Source organism: Pyrus communis, chromosome 1 (assembly GCF_963583255.1).
Source record: "Pyrus communis chromosome 1, drPyrComm1.1, whole genome shotgun sequence".
In the NCBI taxonomy this organism is placed as follows: domain Eukaryota; kingdom Viridiplantae; phylum Streptophyta; class Magnoliopsida; order Rosales; family Rosaceae; genus Pyrus; species Pyrus communis.
In genome coordinates this window covers 4,381,348-4,404,604 of record NC_084803.1, presented here as the reverse complement: position 1 = coordinate 4,404,604, position 23,257 = coordinate 4,381,348, and the positions used below count along the sequence as shown (strand labels likewise).

Genomic DNA, 23,257 nt, shown 5'->3' with positions numbered 1-23,257 from the left:
TAATTGAGAAGATTTCTGGTATTTGCCAGCAAACATTCCAATGCAAAGGTATTAATTTTTTCCGTTGACCTTGACCCAAAATTATCTTCAAATCGCCGCCAATTCCGCCGCCCAAATATAAAAAGTACATTCAGGTCCAGAGAAATTCCATTTGTGAAGCACTGCGTATGAACCGTGCGACCACGAAGGACTAAAGTCCTCTACGCCTCCGTCGTAGTAGGCAGCAGCCATGGCTCGGCGGACCTCTTTCCTTCTCATCTACTCCCTGCTGCTGAACCTCTGCGGCGCGTTTGCTTCACTCTCCGACGATCACCGCCATCCGATGATCCTCCCTCTCCATCTCTCGTCTCCCAAATCCAATTGGCACCACCGGCGACCTGACGGCCGGCGGCTCCAGAGATCGGTGCCCAACGCGCACATGAGGCTATACGACGATCTTCTCGCCAACGGGTTTGACTTTCCTCCCAAATTTCCCAAATTTTATAGCTTTTGATATTTCGAATTATGTGTTGATTGGAAGGTTCTGGAACTGGGAATTGGAAACAGGTACTACACGACGCGGGTGTGGATTGGGACGCCGCCGCAGCAATTCGCGCTGATTGTGGATACGGGAAGTACAGTGACTTATGTGCCTTGCTTTGACTGTGAACAGTGTGGTATTCATCAGGTTCGGCTTCATTTCTGTGCTTAATTCTAGTTATTAGTCGTTAAGTCTGCAATTAGGTTTTGCCTGTCTATCATACAGTAATATATTTTAGTTTTTTCAATTTTCTATACCTCTAGTTTGGGATGCTATCCGAATAATGTTAATTGCAGCCAAGAAATGTTCGAGTGGGGTTTAGGATTGACTTCAGTTGTTTGGAGCGAAAAAAGCTCGATAATTGTTGTTTACTATTCTTGATTGAAATGCAGTATAAAGTTTAGCATGCTTCTTAAGATTAAGAAGGTAGGGAGTAACACAATGCGAATCACATTCGTTAGTTTAGCTGTAGTCTAGTAATGTGTTCAGTTTTTTTTTCCATGTGCTAAAAGCATGAAAGAATCGGAGAATTGTTTTCGGATTTCCAGAATTAAAAATAGAACTTCACCAAATGGGTTCTTAGTTCTTTTTTTGTTTGGAGCTGAACAAATCCTGTTTTCCTACTCCTTTTGTCAATCATTCTGCATAGGTAGAGGGTTTATTCAACTTGCGTGTTGAAGTCCTAACTAACTGCTTGCAGATTCTCCGTATGTTTGGATATATTTGAATTAACTCATTTGTATCGAAGCTAAATTGGTTTTGTTATGCAGGACCCCAGGTTCCAGCCTGATTTATCTAGTACATATCAACCTGTGAAGTGCAGTATCAATTGTAACTGTGACAAGAAAGAAGCTCAATGCACTTATGAGCGGCGGTATGCTGAGATGAGCTCTAGTAGTGGGGTGCTTGGTGAGGACTTCATTTCATTTGGTAACGAGAGTGTGCTTGTGCCCCAGCGTGCTGTTTTTGGTTGTGAAAATGTTGAAACTGGTGATCTTTACAGTCAACGTGCTGATGGAATTATCGGGTTGGGTCGTGGTCAACTTAGTGTAATGGATCAACTTGTTGACAAGGGTGTTATTAGTGATTCATTCTCATTATGCTACGGAGGGATGGGTGTAGGAGGGGGTGCCATGGTTCTTGGCGGGATGAAATCTCCCCCTGATATGGTATTTGCTCACTCAGATCGCTTTCGCAGGTGCACACTTTTATATTACCAATAAATTCAAACTTATTTTCATGAAGAATGTATTTTGTGCATCTCACACATATACTCTAGTTTTTGGATTGAAACAGTCCATATTACAACATTGACCTGAAGAAAATACATGTGGCCGGAAAACCTTTGAAGTTAAATCCCAAGATCTTTAATGGCAATCATGGAACTGTATTGGATAGTGGAACTACTTATGCGTACCTTCCAAAGGATGCTTTTCATGCATTTAAGGATGCTGTAAGTCTTCATCTTTTGAGTTTCTTCCTCTGTTTTAATACTTCTAAAATCTAGCTGATCCTGATACCTATGAAAAGGTCAAGGGTTTTTTCCTTTTCTTTTTCTGACTAGAATAGTAAATGGAAAAGGTGATTTATTGTTTACTTAAGAGGAAAAAAATTGAACTATTTACCTGAGAAAATGATTTAAGGGAGGTATTTCAGTTTGCTGTCATCTATTTACCAGACACCCTCTTTTAACCATCAAGTAATGGTAAATCTTTTTGGTTGGCAAATGTGCAGATTAAGAGGCAAATTCAGTCCCTCAAGCAAATCCATGGTCCTGACCCAAGTTATCAAGATATTTGTTTTTCAGGAGCTGGAAGGTAATTCCTGTAGAAAACTTGCATAGCTTGATGTTTGCATGCCTTGATTTACTAATTGACTTAATTCTTTATCTGAAAGTTTAACACGGAATTGTGCTTTAGGGATGTCACACAACTGTCAAAAGTTTTTCCACAGGTTGATATGGTATTTGGCAATGGGCAGAAGTTATCACTGTCTCCAGAGAATTACCTGTTCCCGGTAACTTGATTATTTACTGTTCTTGAGCATGTATTTTTTAAATTATTATTGTAGTAAGGCCTGGTTTGGTACCGAGGTGATTCTGAAAAAAGCTGATATAAAAAAAAGCTGGGAGTTGTTTTTGTGTTTGGTAAACATTCAGCTTCAACTTTTTTTCACAGTTTTGGGTGAAAAAAAGCCAAAAACAAGAAGCTACAAAACCCATCTTTGAAAAACCGGTTTTTTTTCACATCTGTTTTACATAAAAGTTTATCAAACACTGTTTTTTTTTTTTTTTTCAAAAGCACTTTTACAAAAAAGTTTACCAAACACTCTGCTGCTTTATTTCACAGCTGATTTAAGATGGTTCTGAGGCTGTATAATTGGCTTCCATAATTCGAAGTCTTATCTATAATCTATAATATTGTTAAGACTAAGAGAACTCTCTTGACTGGGTTCAAAAGTTTAGAATAGTGTGATAATTTTGTTTTGCCTTGTTTCTACATTGCATTTTCTCTCTCCACTATAACTCTGGTTGTGTTGCACTAACATTGTGTGTCTTATTGCTTTTATTTCACAATACACACACCCATTTTGATGCGTTGTTTTTCTCTCTGTTTGGCTTGTTCCCTTGTTCCTCAGCATACAAAGGTTGGTGGTGCTTATTGCCTGGGGATTTTTGAAAATAGCGAGGATACTACTCTTTTAGGAGGTTAGTGGTTGCAAAATCACTCTATATCAGATGGTTTAGTATTGTTTTACAAATCTTTTGTACAACCACATATTGCATACACATTGGAAATATATGCCCTCCTCCTTATATGTCCCAAACAGGTCCCAGCATTTGCACAACTGCAAGTGGGGGTAGCTTACTATATGTTTGTTGATTGTACAGGAATCATTGCACGTAATACTCTTGTGACTTATGACCGGAAAAACGATAAGATTGGCTTTTGGAAAACTAATTGTTCTGAACTATGGAAGAAATTGAATTATAGTAATGCCCCGCCTCCAGCACCTTTAGCCTCTGATGGCCGGAATATGAGTGTAGAAATTTCTCCTAACATTGCCCCAGGTGGATTGCCTGAAACACTTCTTCCAGGTAGAGTTAGTTTTTCTGTCAAATGTTCTAATGACCTTTATGATGCTTGATGTACAATTTCTTAGTCTGACATTTTGATGTTAGGTTCTCATTTTTTCTCCAATTTAACATTTTTAGTTATAATTTCAATTGTTTTGATATGATGCAACTTTTTCAATTGTTTTGGTTGACATCTCAAATGTTTGATATGTAGGTGAACTTCAAATAGGGCTAATAAGTTTCGATATGATGCTTAGCATCAGTAACAGTATGAAACCCAACCTCACAGAACTCGCAGATTCTATTGCTCATGAGCTGGAAGTTGATATTTCGCAGGTATAGTTTAGCTATGTTATCTTGGACTTGAGAGTAGTTTTTTGTTTTGTTTTTACGGGGGTCCTGCATGATTGGCATGGGTTGGGTCTGGGTCGCCCTAACTATGTAGCATCTTGCTTTACCAAGGCTCGACTGTGCTTATCTCAAGTATGATTCTGGACCTGTGACTAAAGAGTCAAGATAAAATTATTCCCCCTTCTCCCAAGTGCCATAATATTTAAAATTAGAGGTCTTTCTTAATTGTGCGGATTTCACCGTTGTCATTTCGTCAAATAAATGCTTGTGCTTGGGGTAATTGATCTTGGTAACATACTCTAGCCCAACCGATTGCCACCCTTGGTGATCTTTAATACTCGTTCTTACTGTGTGCTAGTATATCTTCGATTACTTTACTAACCACAACGTTAACTCTTCTTCAGGTTCGCTTAATGAACTACACCCATACAGGAAGTGATTTCGTTGTTAGATGGACAATCTTCCCTGCTGAATCTGCAACTGGCTTTTCTACTGCAAAAGCAACAGTAATAAATCTTCCGTTGCTGGATAACATGTACTTACAATTGGAGTTTTTTCCATCTGCTGACTAGAATGTTGACTTAATCCTTATTCAATATTGCAGGGCATAATTCTACGCTTAAGGGAGCATCATATGCAGCTTCCCCAGAAATTTGGAAGTTATCAGTTGGTCAAAGTGAAGGCTGAGCCTCGAAAGAAGCGGTATGCTACTTCACCTGGTTTTCTCTCATCCTTTTCTTTTCTCACTCTCTAAAATTGCTCCTCACTAAATTAAGTGTCTGGTTTTGGAAATTTGATTTTGTTGATTTCATTATCCAGTTTTCATAATGATAGCCTCATGGACGTTTGTCTTTGCCGTACTTGATTTTCTGTTTCCTTTCATGTTTCTTTATCCTGTTTAGCTTTCGAATTTTGCTAGAGTTTTACGCGAAGATTGTTTCGTTGTTAAAATTGGACTTTGTTGGAGAATCGCAGGTCGTGGTGGAATCAACACTCTTTGGCGGTGGTAGTTGGATCTATAATTACCTCAGTTGTCGGATTATTAGCATTAGGGACATGGCTGGTTAGGAAGTATAGATTGCAAGAGATCGTTTCGTACGAGCCTGTTGGTGCCAGTGCCGTTGTTCCTGAGCAAGAGCTTCAACCGCTTAGATAGTAACTTCGTACCAGTGTAGTTAGAATTTCTTTGGCTCTGGAGATTCCGATATTGGGCAGCTCCGAAACCAATACACACACACACGGGGGGCATTGAAGCCGAACATTCGGAGGAGATGAGATCTGCAATCCCTCTGTTACTCAATTACTGTGCAATAGAATTTCGGTATAGGAAAATGGAAAGACAAATAGGTGATAGAAAACTTGGATAAAATATTTTTCATTTTACTTGTATGTACATATAAAATTACTCTTCAAACTTTCAGCTAATTCTTATATAAATTGTCCTTTCGGCTTCGGTTCAACGGTAAATCCATGGATTTTCATGGTCAATGCTTGGATTTAACTTTTAAGTCAAAGAAATAAATAAGGATGTGCAACGGAAGAAAAGAGGTGTTCGAAAATCACTTCACGTAAATAGAAATACATTGAAGAAATGAGAGATGGAAGTATCATAGAAAGAGGGTGGGTGGGATGTGGAAAAACAATATATAGAATTGTACATAGCTAACAAGTCATGTCGTAAATGGTTCGCGCTCTTAAAGATGTGTTGTCACACATCTCATAACACAAACCATATGAGTTGCATTGCATTAACTTTACGGATCATTTTGTTGTACCAAAGACATACTTATGGCGGGAATAAACGTGAGACACAAAACCCACCAGCAATGACATTGTTTTACGTCTAAAAGTGGCAGCCACAGCTGGATACCGTCCTCGTGGGGGCGAGGGGAGTTGCAATGCTAGCTGCAAAGCAACAACTGGAACCTAATAAGTAGACCGCAAGTAATGTCCGCAATCCTTTTTTTTTTTTTTTGGAAAGGGACATTAAATTTGTAGATAAAATTTTACAAACTAAATGATATAGAAGTTGATTGAATTATTATTTAAGTGTTGATTAATGTGCTTATTGTCTATCAGTGATAATCATTTAGTTTACAAGTTTAGTCTACCTAGCATTACTTTTTCCAAAAATAAGAAAAGAGTGTTGAAAGAAAATATGAGAGAGTGGAAACTACTTCCGATACAAAATTAGGTTCGACATTGGTTCACTTCGTTGATAAAGGTGACGTAACTATCTTAGTACTACATAACAATAATTGATACATGAAATTGAATTATTGAGATTGAAAATAGAAGATCGGTTTGAATAGTTGTGGAAATCAAATCTAATCGCTAAAAGTAAAACACTCATAGCATTAAGTGACACGTAGTATTGAAGCCACACCCACTCTAAATTACTACGAATTCCTTGAATGTGTGAGAGACTAAAAAAATTGAATCAGATAATCTAATTAGTTGGATGGTCCGATCATTCAATAACAACTCTTAACGTCGTTCATTGTTACTTCAATTACATAGCTGTTGACATCGTCTCTATATATTTGTGAGTACGTAACATTTACGTGACGGGGAATTGAGGCCATGGCATCATGTCACTTGGTGAGAGCAGAAATTGTTTTGACGGGAACAAGTCGGTTACAAACTGGGTATTGCAAGTACATATGACGTGGCAGAATACCAATCGGAGTGTCAACTGGGTCTCTCGGAGTAGGGGAGGGAGGAAATAGATTTTCTCTGGATCTCTTCAACTAAGGTCATCGGATCAAGTGCTCCGGACATTTTAAATTTTATTTAACGGTAAAAAATTATCACAGTTTTTAAAAAATCAAAATAGATGAGCCGTTGGATAAAATTTAAAAGGTCCGGATCACTTGATCCGATGATTTTAGTAGAAGAGATCTGAAGATGATCTCTTTCCGGGGATGGGGCCTCATGCATGACAAATGGCCTCTGAAGAGATGAGACGTACTATGTATGCATGTGAAATTGTTATCTGTCAACCTCTCCCACAAAATATTTTTCTTTTTCAACCAATATTGTATAATCTCTTCTCGATCGATCCTCCACCAGAGATCCAACCGCATATCCCTCCTCTGTATGAATATGGAAGGTTTCACCGTCATTGTGTCGTTCCCATTCAATAATACAATATTATATACACTGTATTTTAGAACTGAAACATTTTATGAAAATAAACTCATTAATATAAGTTGTTATCCCTTCGTATATGAGTTGTGATCAATTTTATACAATATTTCAACATTACATACAAAAAAACAATATTACTGAAGCGAGAGACTCGAACTTAGATCTTGAATGCATAAATAAATGGTCCTAACCGGCTTAATGTTAAAATTTGTTAGGAACGTTATTGGTGCTTGCTTACAATGACAAGGTTGTTACACTCTTCCTAAATTATTACTGAAATATCATTGTTCTTTAAAAAGAATGAAATACACCTTAAATTGGTACAACCTCCACTTTATTAATATATAAAAGTTACACAATAATATCCACTTTCGTTAATATTTTGTAGGGTACCTCCCAGGCACAAATGCATACCAACATCATCACAAATGACCACAAAAGAAAATGAATCAATTAAGGGCACTTGTCCTCGCCCTTGGAGTTTTTGAGGTCCCTATAGCAAGGGCACTCGTCCTTGTTCCCATAAGTCCCCGATGGAACGCAGTGACATTTCTCACAACAGATTCCACAGTACTTCAAGCACCTTTCCTTGTATCCAGCTTTTGAACATCTCACCCCACACTTCGAGTCACAAAATGCTGCAAAATTCATGCAAATAGGTAGGTTAATTAGAACACCAATATATATGCATATCACATAATTAGTTTCAACGAAGTTACATTCTAAACTACACTTTACTCTACAGAAGAGTACTCTAACTCAACTGTAAGAAAGCGAACATATTATCCTGACTAATTAACCTAACTCAAATTTTCCATATATTCCTAGTTTTAGAAACAAATTAAGAGAGGAAAGAAAAATGAAAGAAGAATATTATGAACTCTAGAGAAACATGGTTAATTAATTACACAAAAAGAGTAGCTAGTTGAAAAAAAAGTAAGGATCGTACGAGAACCAGCCATTGATGCCTCAAAGAAAGAGGAGCTGAGGACAAGGCAAACAAGCATGAAGGTTGCAAAGACGAGCTTCATTTTTGCCAAGAAGAAGATGAGAGGTTGAAGATGGAAAGATTAGAAATCTGGCGGGCAATGGAAACCTTCTTTTTGTGAGTGTATGGTGCTTTAGATGTGAGAAATGAGGGGTATTTATAGTAGGAGGGGTAGGTAAAAAGGATAGGAATGTATAATATTTATGCAGTTTAAATTAAATATCAGAGAATAGTTGTTTACAAGCAAATTTACAGAGGAGATCATTGCTTCAACGTAAAAATAAAATACATAGGAGATTCATTTTAGACAATGAATCTATTAAGGTGGTCACTGAGATTGTTCACGGTCAATTATTTTGGATAATTTTTTTCGTTAAATTGAAGAAACCACCATGGGTAAGGTTGATTTGAATACCCTCAATTTAACAGAAATTTCTCACAAAAGAACTAAAATAATTGACGATAAATAACTTCAAAAACTACTTTTATGGACTTTAAATCTCAGAGATCATAATGGATAAAAAAGACTTTAAATCTCAATGTTCTAGAGTGTACTATAATTTTCATAAAAAGAAGAAGGGGATTGAGAAGGCAGCTGGAAAGGAGTGCATCTAGCTCCGGAAAGAACAAAAACGAAGAATTTAGTCAGTTTAATGTTGACCAAAAGCCAATGTTAAATGTTTTTTCATTTGCCCATGCCTCTTTCAACATGGCATTAGATTGGATTGGCACGAAAGTGGACTCAGGTGCCAAATAATTATGTAAGCTACAAAACGCGTTTTGTATCTTTCAATAAAATAGACTGATGGCTAAAGGGCTATCCAATAACGTTTTACAAAATAATTTTTGAAAAACTATTCTGTAAAACAAAAAACGACAAATATAATTTTGTATTTATGTGATTTGAAAATGTGTCTAATAGTGTAGTTCGAGAATGATTTCAGAAAATGAAAACATTGAAAACACTACTATTACCAAATATCAATATATATATATATATATATATATATATATATATAACTTTATGTTTGGTAGCGGTGATGATGAGACGATGGAGAATGTGGTGGTGGTGGCGGCAACATTAATGATAAAATCATGTCATTTATTTTTTATTAAAACTCTTAACTTTGTTTTATAATGTATCTTTTATTTTCTATTATTTTGAAAACTGTTTTTAAAAACAAAGAAAACATCGATTGGATATTCTACAAAACTTAGGCTAAACATTGTCTTTTTAATATATTTTCACAATCTACCGAACACATTTTTCACCTGTTTTTGTATCTTAGAAATGAAAAACTTTTTTGCAAAAAGTTAACGAATAGTCCCTAAATAACAAAGAAGGTTGTAGGTAAAGGGAAAAGAGTGGTTTACATAAGCACTGAGTTGTATGATCAAATCTGTGTAAGTGACCATGAGATATTAATGCATTTTGTATTAGCAGACGATTACTCATGAACTTGTGGGCGTCCTTTTTTACACTTACTGATACGAACACATAATACCTAAGTTGCCTAAACTGTAAACCAACCACTTTGTTGACAACTAAGAAATTCTAGATGGATTTAGAATTAGAACACCGTAGAACTCCAAGTCCAAAGTTGAAATAAAACACAAAACTTTAGCCTTTTAGTGAATGTGTATAATGCCCACTACCACCAAAGGAGGATGGTCGGTCCCGTCATTTGCCATTTTTACTTTTAACGTGTTTTCTTTCGTGACATGTCATTTCAACATTGCCTATCACCAAACACCAAGTCAAATACATTGCAAACCATATTTTGGTTTATCTTCCTTAATTTCAACAAAAATTCCAATCCATTCAATTTTAAGGCAATGTCAATAAAGAATCTCCAAGCTTCCATGTTGCATCACTTAGCTGGCATGATGCAGACTTTGCGGGCTTACGACAAAATTTAGGAAATTTTTCTGAAATGTCATATGAACTTGTATTTATTTTTTCATTTTTCATATAAACTAAAATTTTAAGCAATTTGTTATACCAACTTTCCGAAATCATCAATTTGTCATCTCACCCTACCTTCGTTAAGTTTTCCATCCAAAATAAGTCATATGCCTTGCACATGACTTGTGTTAAAAATTATTTCTGTCATTTTAACACCCTACTTCCTTCTATTAAGTTGCATTTAACAAAAACATTTATAGGGTGTTCGGTTTAGCTAGCTATGAAATCAAATTTTATATGAGCTTTGTAATATAAGAAACAAGTTGAGGTTTGGTGCCAGAAAATGGATTTGTAGATGCATATATGCTACTCGAACACAACGATCCAGATGAATACCCTCGAACACAAAATTTAAGAGTTTTATTAAAGAAAAGTAAAGAACTTGTAAAAAGATCTTAAATGACAGAAATAATCTTGAACACAAGTCATGTGTCTCGCACATGACTTATTTTGGATGGAAAACTTAACGGAGTTAGAGTGAGATGACAAATTGATGATTTTAGAAAGTTGGTGTGACAAATTGCTTAACATTTTAGTTTATATGACAAATTGGAAAATGTGTACAAGTTCATATAACATTTTAAAAATTTTCCCTAAAACTTATGTTGATCAGAAGTTGCACAAAACAAAATATAACTTATATAAAGCAGTTTCATTTTTGACTGTATTGAGTCATTTTATAATAAAATCTCATGCATGGTGGACAAGTAAGTTACTAAGGGTAATCCCTGACCAACACAAACTAAAATGTTGTATTTTGTTCAAACTACTACGAGCTGGTCTCACACGATTGTTTTTAATTTTTGTATATGATCTATCAGACGTAAGATCTGCTCCTTGGAAAGAAGCAAAGAAGCTTTTTTGGTTAGGCTTAATTGGTATTGCTCATATACTTGATAGGAGTTTGAATCACAAGACACAAATGTGAGATGATGTACTATCCATCGATTAAAGGTACCTTGTAGCTTGCAAGTAAAGATGTGTTAATGGCAGTTTCCTCACCAACACGGTTTAAATTTCGAATGCGTGTGGGCTGTGTTGTCCATGCCCTTAAGACAAGACGGAAATCGTTGTCAAAATATTGAGGAAGGTCCGAAGCAGGCAAGGGCCTGATCGGGATTCTTGCCTACTGGCATCCCGCGGAGCTGGAGCCCATGAGAATTTTAGCTTCGGGCCCAACAAGTTATGGATATCGTTAATAGTTAACGAGATCACAATTGGAGGGACAATCGTCTTGAATTCTACATTTTTAAGTCCTTAAAAAGAGCCTCAAATTGGGTTTGATATTGTTTTTTTTTTTAGCGTAAATTGGATTTCAATTCCAAGCTCATTTAAATAATTTAGGTGAAGTTTTCTCTTTTGATGCGAGATAACTTTTAACGTGTCTTTTCACGTCAATCAAACTAAGAACTTAACACGTTTACAATGTACATTAAATAATGATAAGATACTAGATTAACATGTTGAGATACAATGAACGAAGGATAGGGAACCACCGCCTAAACCATGGACAACGAAAGTATTAATTGATTGTGAAATGTTGCTGTCTTTGATAGTTGCCTCACTTCCATGTGAAATGAATGACCACCCAAAACCACAAAATCTCTGGTGGTCCGAAAATGTACGTGCCAAATTGTATGTCCTAAGTAAATGGGTCGTCCTCAACCCATATCAACTAGAATAATTTATACTAAATGTATTCACTACGTTGTTTTTTTGTTCAATATTGAATTGTTATGTTCAAGTTTTTCTCTCAATGACAATGTATTACTGAACTGGAATGCCACATAGCGGCAAACCCATTTTCTATAAGTTGCTCTTCATATCAAAGTTTGAGTTGATGTTAAAAAATGGGGCACTCATAAGGGAGATTTTTCAATGTGTCTGAAACATGAGGCGGTACTTAATATGTTAATATACAAGTGAAAAGAAGAATTTATTTTTTCAAATGTCCCTTTACTAATATAATGACATATGATGTATGTGCTCGTGTTTTGAACATGGTTGAAAAGCTGTCATTATTGCAATTTAAAACCATGATATTATGGCAATTGATGCATAAGAACATCATTAATGGTTGCATGTGGTGGTCTGCAACATGCATAATTAGTTTACTATGGGAAAATTGAAATGTAACCAACTCGCTCTGGTCTAAAGGTACTTCTCTTTACATTATTGGAGGGTGTCCCAAATTCAAATCGGTAATATTTTGCAAAAACACGTGACTTGGATGCCTTTTAACTTTGGGCCTTGGCAAGCCACAACCTGTTTTGAAATGAACTTTTTGGGCCCGACTCTTCTCATTTATGGGCCGACGTCCATGACTGCAAGACTGAGAGGGCCCATTACTTTTCTCGTGAACAAGAAAAATGGAAACCTAACTTATTTCCGTGATTAGCGTAGCTGGTGCTTTTTCGCCTTTCAGACTAAGGAAGTGCAAGTGTGTAAGTGGGGTGGGGGGACACTTTATTTTATTTTCGGTTATTGTCTCCATCAATGAATATAAAATATGGGAAATAAATTGACCAATATGATACGAGATAAAGTTGACCATCATATGTGAGTTGGAGCTACGAAAATAAATTTGAATAAGCAACAAGATCCCACATTTCTTGTCCTTTTAATTGATGTTAAATTTGGTTTATACATCATATTACTAAATTAGTTATTAGTTTAATGATATTTTTTCTGCCAATCATCAAAACAATAAGAAATGTCACGAAAACTCCTGCTCTTAGAGTGTGTCTTCAGCAACGAGGAACATTTTAAACTTGAGTTTCTTTTGTTGATAAATAAGATGTTTAACCATCATAACAATGTCAGAAATTTGAAACTTAGTTGTTACAAAATATTCATCTTTATACACGACACGAGGTATCAAGTTTGAATTCTCCTCTTCCGTATAACTTGTATAAAATTTGATCTAATTTTTCAATTTTGCAAAAATCTATAGTTAGCTCATCCTCCTAATTCCCTTTGGAACCCTAAGAAGTTTGCCAAAGTTTTTGGTCAAGACATATAATTGCAGGGGACAAACAAACTCTCTCACGCAGGAAGATTTTTGTCGTGGCATCTAGCAGTGGCAGAATCAATTAATAATGTCAATCTACACATCACATGCCAAGAAAATCTATTAAAAACGTCCCCACGAATTCAACAACCAACGCTTCCTCTCGGGGTCTCTAACCATCTAACACCCATCAAGGAATTGTCTGTCACCCTGATCAGGTCCGGCTCCATGTTAGGTGTCTAGGTCCATGCCGATCCTTTAGGCTGAGGCTTGCAAATTATAAAACAAATGATTTTGTTTGAATCGTGACAATTAGGTTGCAAACTAATGAAAATATCACATGTCGTCATATATTGGACGGATAGCAACAAAGGGGCGACTCCAAGTCCACAAACCTCTCCACTTTGCAAGGATTGGAAGCAGAACATTTATCGTACACAGTGTTTCTCTTACCTTACTAAGATGTTGTTTTTGCGACTCGAATCTGTAACTATTCGGTCACAAATAAGCAACATTTTCCTCTATCACTATTCCCTCTCACTTTTGGAATTACAAACTAGGAAATTTTACAATACCACGATCTCCTCATCCAACAAGGAAGCTATAGAAACTATATATAAAAAACATTAATCGCAAACTGGATAAGGTGCGGAATTCTAACATATTGCTTTGAGTTTAAGCCTTACCAATTTGAACGCAGGAGGACCAACCGTAGCCAACACCACCCCCCAAATTTACTTGTTTTGCAGGTTATTTTTCATCAAGGTCGTTGAAAGTTTGGTGCTCTAACATGAGGCATCATTCAAACGTAAAAAGCTCAGTTCCCAAGTAAAAAACAAGGTACACAATTCTTTCCATGAGTGCATAAATTTGTCCTGTTTATATATCATTTTTGAGTTGAGAATGATTTAGCGTTTGGACGCTCTGTTGATTATATTACGTGACGGAAATAAATATAGATTTTGTTCTTTGGAGCATGCTTAGGAAGCTTTGCACGCTGATATTAAAATAGGAGAAGCCATCGATTCACACTCATTAAGACATGCAACATGATCTCTCTTTTTTTAACTTTATAATTCCAAAAAACATATCATGTTTTCATGTTTTTAAATTTACCAAACAACAAGAAGCAGCCAATAAAGCAGCAGTCCAACAACTAAAGATCGGAGATTACATGACTTGCCGTTTGACCGTTGATAAACGGCGCCAACCCCCACAGAGTCACAGATCCTCACGGCCTCTGCCATATCATATTGGTCACGAGAAAGATTTTGCCCCCAAAATTTCCAGTTTTCCATAACCAGAAAACTTTTTAATTTGTCAGGGCGTCGTCGTATTGTAGTAGCCCTGCACGCTTCAGCGGCTCATGCTATGGTCCTATGAAACCTTATAATAAGAAGGACAAATTTTATGTATTGAAAATTTTACGGTGACAGTGTTTTAAGTCAATAGCACTTATGATATTGAAAGTTATAAGAATATTGATAATGTTGCATTCCGGAAATAAATTATTTGGTTTGAACAATCAGACCACATGGCTGTTTGGCCGAATAGTGGCACCAATCTCCTACGGGCAAGGTTGGATGGGTATTTTTGTGCTTATGGATAAATAACCACGTGGTCCGATTGTTCAATACTTTCTCTACAATAACAATGTTACAATTATATAAATTAACATATATCAATACGTAATTGGCTTATAGTAACGTTCCAGTGTTGCATTAACGTATAAAAGTTTTTCTCAAAAACAAGGTACCAAATAAGAAAATGGGGGAGTGGAAAATGACAAATAAGCCATTAACCAACCGCGCTTCTCTTCACTCCTTCCTACTGGTTGGCGAAATCCCCCGCCAGACAAAGAAAAAAGTACAAAAGTGAAAACACAACTATTCTCCAGTAATTAGTAGACAAGCACAAAAAAGAAAAGAAAAATAAAAAAAGGGAGGGCATAATCAAAGAAGGGAAATTCTGGGAATGCAAATAAAGACAGCTCTCTGCTCGCTCCCAGAGTCCCACCCACAGTAGTAGTAATACTAGTGTGTGCTGTTGCTTGTCTCTCTCGGCGCAATATTTTTCCTTCGTTTAATCATTACCACCCTTTTTATTTCCTCCAAAAATCAAAACCCAGAAGTTGCTTTCACCAAAGCTCCCTTCTTTCTTCTCACTCTCTCACTTCTTCCCTGCAAAACCCACAAACCACACCTCTCATTTTTCTACTTCTTCTGCAGAATTTTGGGTGAGGGGCAGAGCTGTCAAATGGAGAGAAAGCAGGGTTTTTTTTCGGCTTTGAAGGAGGAGGTGACGAGGGGGCTGTCGCCGGGGAGGTCGAGGGCGAAAAGTCCGGCCAGGAGTGGGTCCCCAATGTCGGGGCTGCTCAGGCGGCGGAGGAATCATCACGTGGCGCAGCCGGAGCCGTTGATGATTCTGAGATCCGGGAACTTGAGGCCCGCCGAGGCGCTGTCGCCGCTGAAGGAAGGGCCGGATGGGACGGACGGTGGAGATTCGAGGATGGAGGGGAAGTGGGGCCACTGGATGAAGGGGCAGCTGTGCAGGACGCCTTCGGTTTCGTGCTCCACCTACAAAAGGTCGGATCTGCGGCTGTTGCTTGGGGTTCTGGGTGCGCCGCTCGCCCCGGTGCACGTTAGCACCACTGAGCCTCTGCCTCACCTTAGCATCAAAGACACACCCATTGTAAGTCCTTCCCTTGACATGTAACTTTTGCTGATTACTCCTCCAAATCCAATCAAATTGATTTTCTGAATGCTGAAAACTTGAAAGGGTCCAAATTTTAGTATAAATTTGACAACTTTGGAAGCTATAAATTTGGTTTAGTTTATGTTCATTTTTGTGAAAATTAATGTTTTTGTAGATTTTTTTTCCTTTTTTTGTTTATTCATCTTTCAATTTCCTGAAAAATAAAAATAAAAAAAGAGATTCATCAAGTAGTTTCCTATGTATGCCGGATTCTTTTATATAAAAGTTGGTAGGACATTTTGAATATTTTCTCCACATGTTTACTAACGTAAGTTCCCTTGATTTCACGCATGCTGATCTCACTATCATAAACGAAAGAAGAATTTGCGTTGCAACCGGTTGTATGTCCCTTGTGTCACGCGACGAGGACATGAGGGGATATACAACCGTGGATAGCTAAGAATCTTTCGGTTTGATGGCGATCGTTTTCATACACACTTTGTGCAACTTTTTCCTTTTCCTTTTTACCACATACCCTTTACAATTTTCATCAAATTGTGATCTCATTGTGCAGTTCTCAGTTTTCAACTGCATTTTATATGAACTGAACTGGAATGTTGAATCTGTGTATTTGATGCCAAGTATATCTGCAGATGTGAAACCTAAGGCTGTGGGGCTTAATTTCATTTCATCATTTTATACGAACTGGACAGGACCTTTTTCTTCATTTCGGTTTTTACAGAAACCCTCTAAACACAATTTTTTTTTTATATGTTTTGCAGGAGACTTCATCTGCTCAGTATATATTGCAGCAGTTTACAGCAGCATCAGGAGGGCAGAAGCTTCAGAACTCAATCCACAATGCTTATGCTATGGGAAAGGTGAGAATGATCGCCTCGGAGTTTGAAACGGCCAACAGGGTTGTACGGAACAAGAATTCCTCCAAAGCAGCAGAGTCGGGTGGTTTTGTCCTGTGGCAGATGCATCCAGACATGTGGTATGTGGAGCTTGCACTTGGCGGCAGCAAGGTTCATGCTGGTTGCAATGGAAAGCTTGTGTGGAGGCACACGCCTTGGCTTGGTGCACATGCTGCAAAAGGGCCTGTCAGACCCTTGCGACGGGCACTTCAGGTAAATGCTAGTCCTGCTTTGTTTGGCTCAGTTTGCCTTTGCCGTGCACAATTTAATCACTGTGTTTATTTATTGAATACAGGGGCTTGACCCACGAACCACTGCTAGTATGTTTACCAGCTCAAGATGCATTGGTGAAAAGAAGATAAATGGCGAGGATTGTTTCATCCTCAAGCTTTCTGCAGATCCTTTGACGCTGAAAGCCAGGAGCGAAGGGCCTGCGGAGATCATTAGGCATGTTTTATTTGGCTACTTCAGCCAGAAAACAGGGCTCCTTGTACACTTGGAAGATTCCCATTTGACCCGCATTCAGAACAATGGAGGTGATGCTGTTTACTGGGAGACCACAATCAACTCATTCCTCGATGATTACAAGCCTGTTGAGGGGATTATGATCGCTCACTCGGGACGTTCAGTAGTAACCCTATTCAGGTTTGGAGAAACTGCAATGAGCCACACCAAGACGAGGATGGAAGAAGCTTGGACAGTTGAGGAAGTGGCATTCAATGTCCCTGGCTTGTCAATGGACTGTTTCATCCCTCCTGCTGAGCTAAGATTTGCTACTATGAGTGAAGCCTGTGAGCTCCCTCAGGGTCAGACTGTAAATAACACTGCGGGAGCAGCTGCATATCGGGCGAAAGTTGCATCATTCGAGAAGTCTCATGGAGGCAATGCAAGTAATCTTATGTGGAAGATGGATGTTTGAAAGAATAATTGTATGGACTGACTTATATCAAAGGTAGGCATGGTAAGATAGGAGCCGAGTTGCGTGCAGGACTTCTGTGATGGATCGATGTAGTTTCAAACTTGTACATAGTGAGTTGTCTGTAGATTTTCTCAGGTGCCTGAAAAATTGTTGTGCTCGAGTCAAAAATCATTGTGGAGTCGGGACTTGGGCTTTTGGTGGATGATTGAGCTGCGTAACGGAGCTCATTTAGAACCAATAGAGATTAGGATTCCTCTTAAGATCAGTTACTATTTATGTAAAATTCGTATTTTGTAGGGTTTGATGCAAAATTGTACTTAATTTCAGATTGACTTGGAGCTTCTGCATTGTACCTGTTTACAGTTAGATTTGCGAAAAATCAAAACTGAAAAGAAAAAGATGCAAATGTTGAAGTCACACTTTCATTCTTCCTCAGTTGGTAAGGGTTTTATCTGATCAAGGCCTAAAGGTTTGGAGTTTGGTCCAAAGAATCAAAGCTTGCTTAAGTATTGGTAATTGAGTCTACAGACTTGAATCTCATGCACGACTTAAAAATAAAGACAAAAGGATCACCGGATGAGAGCTAAAGCAATACTCTATATTAATTTACGAAAAAGAGGGAGAGCCTGAAATCGTATTCACGTGCAAGGAAAATGTACTTGATTTTTTTTTTAAGATTTCAATCAAAACAATTTAGAAACAAGAATAAAAAATGAATCAAACTGTTCTTGATTGTTTACGGAAAGTTTTTGTATATACACACACATGCCGTCCTATGTTTACATTTGTTGAGTCGTTTATTCAATTAGATGTTAATTTAAATGAACCATAACTATACAACCTTATAAATTAAATTCATATGCAACTGAAATGCATGTGTCATATGTCTGACTTATCTCATATTTTACCTGTACATTCACTAACCCTTAACATAGCTTAGTTCTAATAAATTAAAATAAAAGAACGAAACTAAAAATATTAAAAATAGAAGAACACCATCATCCTTCGAGCGCAAGTTGTCTTCGGGAATTCATCGACGAGTCATGTGTATTCGATGCCTCTAAAAATGTTCCAAAAATATTTATTCAAAAATTGAATATGAAGTGATTTATTTGCTTAAAATTTTCAAATTTTTTTGAGATCTTTGCGCATTTTTTGAGAGAACTGTGAATTTCTAACACTAACGAAGTTGCAAAAAGCGAGTTACTAAATCAACCGACTTGGGCGATTGCAAAGAGCTTTGGCTGTTGACCTAGAAGTTCGCTAGCTTGTACTCAGACTCGGTTGGGGTCTCATTTCGAGTGATTATGCGGAAGCAAACAAGGAGGAATGGTTGAGGAGTCAGCTGCCATTGGGCTGGGTTGCGGAGGGCGTGGGACAGGACGAGTGGTTGAGGATATAGGGATTTTGTTTGTAGAAGATTTGAAGTTGTTCATTTTTTAATATCTCTACTAAGAACCGTGTCAAGAGAATTAAGGTGTGATTAGTGTATTGATTTTGCAATATAAAATTAGTTTCCTCCAATATCCCCCAAACAATTTTTTTGGGTGTTGATTGTATAAAGTTGTATTCTCGTTTTCTTTTGCGTTCGTTGAACAAATAAAAGTTTATGCAATACATATGCGTACAAAACTTGCATGGACCATATAATTTGCTTGAAAGTCTTAGTTCCTCATAACTTGCGTGCAAAACATAACTCAATGAAGGAATAGCAATTTGGGGAAGACATGGAAGACCAACTGGAATAAACTAGGACACAAATTTTACAGAATTATCACTTATAACAAAAAAAAAAAGAAAAAGAAAAAAGGTGTGCAACTCAGATTTGAAGTTGCTGGTTACTACTACACCATTGCATTCCAATCATCTTTTGGATATTGAAAACAAAAGCATTAGTTCTAATCATCATGAGCTTTAGAAACCGATGTAGCTATTCTCCACGCCAATCCTACGAACAAGCAATAAACTAAACACCAGAAACATGTCTGCACATCGCAACACTTGGTTACCAATCACCAGAGAGTCATGTTACTCCCACGAGTCTTCGAAGTGTATTGTTTAAACCCTAATTACCATTTCTAGAGAAGATTAAACTCTAATAAATTGCCTCTTTTCATGTCCTCTTGTTTTCCAATCTATATATAGTCTGTGTATGTAACAGCCGCATATTCTTGAGACTTCCACCCAGTTGTACTAAATTACTAATTCTGTTTTCTAAAAGTTTTGCTAGTTATGGGTTTAATATTTGTTTGAATGAGGTTAAGTTGAGGAGGACCACAAGAACGACCTTTTGTTACAACCGACTGAAGTAGAGCAACTTACATGACACGAGATGTCACGATGGTAGTGTATCTTTGCCATGCAAATCGGAAACTGATACCAAGTCTTCAGGTTGTGGTCCCTCAACTCCCTTTTGCAACAAACCCATCTGTAATCACAATACATTTTGCTGCATTATTATAAGTAGAATAGAAAGACCTAGATTTTGGTTTTTAGAGTAGCTTTTGAAGAAGATTAATAGTAGAGTAGCATTAGACCTGTTGACAAGGGAACTTAAAACGAAAATCAAGGTTCCAGACAACATGATGTCAAATGTGCATTGAAAGCAGAAAGTTTGTGTTCTAATAAGTGCTTATTGGTTGGAATTACACTTGGTGGATTTTGAGGATCTATGATATATCTTGCTTACGCGATCCTTAATTAGCTGTATTAAGACAAATTAGTATTTTACAGGAAAAATAATGCAGATTAATGAAGAAAGTAGAGACCTGATTCGAAGAATAACTGAAAGGCCTTCCTTTCGAAATGAGGACCACTTTGCCTTGCAATGTCAGATGACAATTCCACATGCTTCTTTATTTGTTACCTATGTGGCTGTCACAAGGCCAGCAATTTGTAAAAACCCAACACCACTCCACAACACAAATTGAATCCAATAATATTACAAATTATATGAACAAACGCCTCATGTAATTAAAAGAATTGCACAAAATACAAACCCACCTTAGAAATCAGATCCTCTATATGAGCTAGCTAGAAACTGAAGAGAAACTTCCATGCCAATCACGGATGCGCGCACCATCTCTCTCATTACATGATCCAGTAACTGCATAATGAGTCAAAAATTTATTGTACTCTAGTTTATAGCATAATCAAAGTAATGAATGGTTAAATGTGTGATCTCGATGTATGATATATATATATATATATAAAAAGAGATAGACACACGAGTATATACATTCATGAAAGAAAAGTTTTGTTTATGACAACCTTTATGTGGGGAGACTAACCTTTCTCGAAAATAAAGGCACAAATAATTCAAAAGTACAAAGATTACAATACATGCGCCGTTAATGTCACTAAGCTACAAACACCTGCCCACTTGATCAATTTTGACCTTTTCCCTTCAATTCCCCTTATTGCTCTCCACAAAACCAAAACCCTAAATTCTCAACCTTTGCCCTCAGTCATGGATTCCCTGAAGAAAAAGGAGAAGAAAACCCTGCTCAGCAATATTACAAAAGAGCAGGCTTGCACTCTGCAGTTTTGCTTCTTTTGTACCATGAAAGAGCCAAACTCCTTCAAGAGAAGAGCTCGAATATCAGCCTGTTTCAAGGAACTACCTCACAGGGAAGACCAAGGAAATGTTCTAGTGCTGAGCAGCCTATGGAATGTTGCTATGGCTCACCCTAAAGACCCAGAGTTCCCATCCCTTGGAATCTTTGAGTGCATGGTACGGTTTATCCACAAAGGCATCAACAACAAGAGTAATGCTTGGCTTCAGAGGGACCAAAACATCTACATCCCTTACTATGCAGCTCATGTCATTGGTTCTTACACCATGAACAAGGCTAAGTTCGCTGAAAAGGCAGTGGCATCAGGCGTGATTCCACCGCTTTTGGAGCTTCTCAGAGGGAAGATGAGTTGGGTCGAGCAAAGAGTTGCGGTTCGAGCGCTAGGTCACCTTGCAAGCTACGAGAGTACATTTGAAGCCATGGCGGAGTACGAAGAAGAGGTGGTGAGATTAGCCATAAAATTAGCCTCTACATGTCTTGATGCGGTATATGTTAGTTTTGTGGGGGTGAAAGATGGGAGAAAAAGACAGAAATACCATTGTGATTTGCTCACAAGAGGTGTTGGGGGATTTGAAATGGAGAACCGCAAGGCAGAAGAATGGGCTAGTCAGCTTCAGTGTTGGTCTCTCTATATCTTAAATTGTTTTGCTTGCGAAGAGAGGTCTTTGAATCTCATTTGCAATGGGGCTTTTTTGAAACAATTGTGTGGAATGTGGGGTGGATTAGCCAATCACTCTTCACCAGCTGGCGTTGGACTTGTTAGGATTTTGTGCTATGGTAAATATGGAAGAAAAAAAATTGCTGAATCAAGGGAAGTTATTGAGAGCCTGTGTAATCTCTCAAGGTCTTCAGATGATTGGCAGTACAGGGGGATCGACTGCCTCTTGTTGCTTCTCAAAGACCCGAATACGAGGTACAAAGTTATTAATATGGCCGCCTCATTTCTTATCGATTTGGTTGAACTCAAAAGCCTTGGAGATAGATCAAACGTAGGTGAAGCAATCACAAAAGCACTTCTTCTAAACAAGTTGAACAAGAACAGAAGAATTGAAAAATGTTTGGAAGAGGTTTGGAATTTGAAGGTAGAGAGGAGAAGGAAGGAGAGAGTCTTGTCTCAAGAAAAAATTGAGGAAAGTAGGGTTTTGGTGGATTTAATGAAACAAGAAGCAAATCATATGGTTTGTATGGGAGAAATAGAGGGAGCTATAATTAAGTATTCTGAAGCATTAGAAATGTGCCCATTAGGGTTGAGAAAAGATAGAATGGTGCTTTATAGCAATAGAGCACAGTGTCAGTTGCTTATTGGAAAAGCAGATGCCGCCATTAGAGACTCGACAAGAGCTCTCTGCTTGTCGAGTCCGGTGAATTCTCACAGCAAAAGTCTTTGGAGAAGATCACAGGCTTATGACATGAAAGGATTGGCCAAAGAAAGCATGATGGACTGTTTGATGTTCATCAATGGCTGCATCAAGTCTGGGAGCAGAAAACGGGTGAAGATTCCATACTATGCCGCACGTATGATCAGCAAACAGATGGACGCCACTTGGCTCTTCGCCACTGCCAGGTCAAAAGTGGCAACAAGTGATGATCAAGACTTTCAAGCGATGAAAGAAGTACAAGTGTCGGAAGGTAGGGTTAACTTATACGAGAGTGGCAACGACAAGCAAGATTACCATGATGAAATGAGGAGAATTATGATGGAGAAGAAAGGTAAGTGAAATTAAATTTGGCACTCGAAATTTCCAATACAAGAATGAGATAGCGTATACAACCATCGTTGCGTCTTGTGCCAATAATACAACGTTATGTATGTTATAACATTAGCACAAAGCGACACAGTGACGATATACTTATGTCATGTAAGATCACTTGTAAATGTTTGAAATTCAAATATTAGGTTTACTACAATTGTTTCATTTTTCTAACGTGCGGTTTGTGTACGTCTTTGCAACTTTTTAGGGTTTATCTAGTGGAAGTATCAATCGCCTTTGTGCTGTATCTTTTTCAGGTCTGTCCACCATTTTAGAAGAACCTTTAATTCAACCAAAGGAAGAGAGTAGGAGAAAGATGGAAGGGAAGAAAAAGATGTAA

The 23,257-nt window shown here is 37.6% G+C and overlaps 3 protein-coding genes across 3 annotated transcripts; all 3 read left to right on the top strand.

Annotated features, from left to right (window-relative positions):
- Nucleotides 1-35: 35 nt before the first annotated feature.
- Nucleotides 36-5,407, top strand: LOC137735580 (aspartic proteinase 36-like). The gene is made up of 12 exons (XM_068475015.1): nt 36-450; nt 547-667; nt 1,291-1,718; nt 1,817-1,973; nt 2,255-2,337; nt 2,440-2,536; nt 3,158-3,227; nt 3,411-3,617; nt 3,811-3,932; nt 4,352-4,453; nt 4,552-4,649; nt 4,923-5,407. Exons 1-12 carry the CDS (start codon nt 230-232, stop codon nt 5,101-5,103), a joined length of 1,887 nt encoding a protein of 628 aa, XP_068331116.1. The 5' UTR covers nt 36-229; the 3' UTR covers nt 5,104-5,407.
- Nucleotides 5,408-14,834: 9,427 nt separating this feature from the next.
- LOC137735909 (uncharacterized) lies at nt 14,835-18,045 on the top strand. The gene is made up of 3 exons (XM_068475264.1): nt 14,835-15,752; nt 16,538-16,885; nt 16,968-18,045. Exons 1-3 carry the CDS (start codon nt 15,318-15,320, stop codon nt 17,589-17,591), a joined length of 1,407 nt encoding a protein of 468 aa, XP_068331365.1. The 5' UTR covers nt 14,835-15,317; the 3' UTR covers nt 17,592-18,045.
- Nucleotides 18,046-21,153: 3,108 nt separating this feature from the next.
- LOC137714048 (uncharacterized) lies at nt 21,154-23,257 on the top strand. The gene is made up of 2 exons (XM_068453368.1): nt 21,154-22,876; nt 23,175-23,257. The coding sequence occupies exons 1-2, from the start codon at nt 21,154-21,156 to the stop codon at nt 23,255-23,257; spliced, it is 1,806 nt and encodes a 601-aa protein (XP_068309469.1).

Coding starts and splice junctions, on each gene's coding strand:
- LOC137735580 (XM_068475015.1), top strand. CDS start 230: ATGGCTCGGCGGACCTCTTTCCTTCTCATCTACTCCCTGCTGCTGAAC. Junction 668..1,290: donor AACAGTGTGGTATTCATCAG/GTTCGGCTTCAT, acceptor TTTGTTATGCAG/GACCCCAGGTTCCAGCCTGA. Junction 4,650..4,922: donor GCTGAGCCTCGAAAGAAGCG/GTATGCTACTTC, acceptor GGAGAATCGCAG/GTCGTGGTGGAATCAACACT.
- LOC137735909 (XM_068475264.1), top strand. CDS start 15,318: ATGGAGAGAAAGCAGGGTTTTTTTTCGGCTTTGAAGGAGGAGGTGACG. Junction 15,753..16,537: donor GCATCAAAGACACACCCATT/GTAAGTCCTTCC, acceptor TATGTTTTGCAG/GAGACTTCATCTGCTCAGTA. Junction 16,886..16,967: donor CCTTGCGACGGGCACTTCAG/GTAAATGCTAGT, acceptor TATTGAATACAG/GGGCTTGACCCACGAACCAC.
- LOC137714048 (XM_068453368.1), top strand. CDS start 21,154: ATGAAAGAGCCAAACTCCTTCAAGAGAAGAGCTCGAATATCAGCCTGT. Junction 22,877..23,174: donor AATTATGATGGAGAAGAAAG/GTAAGTGAAATT, acceptor TATCTTTTTCAG/GTCTGTCCACCATTTTAGAA.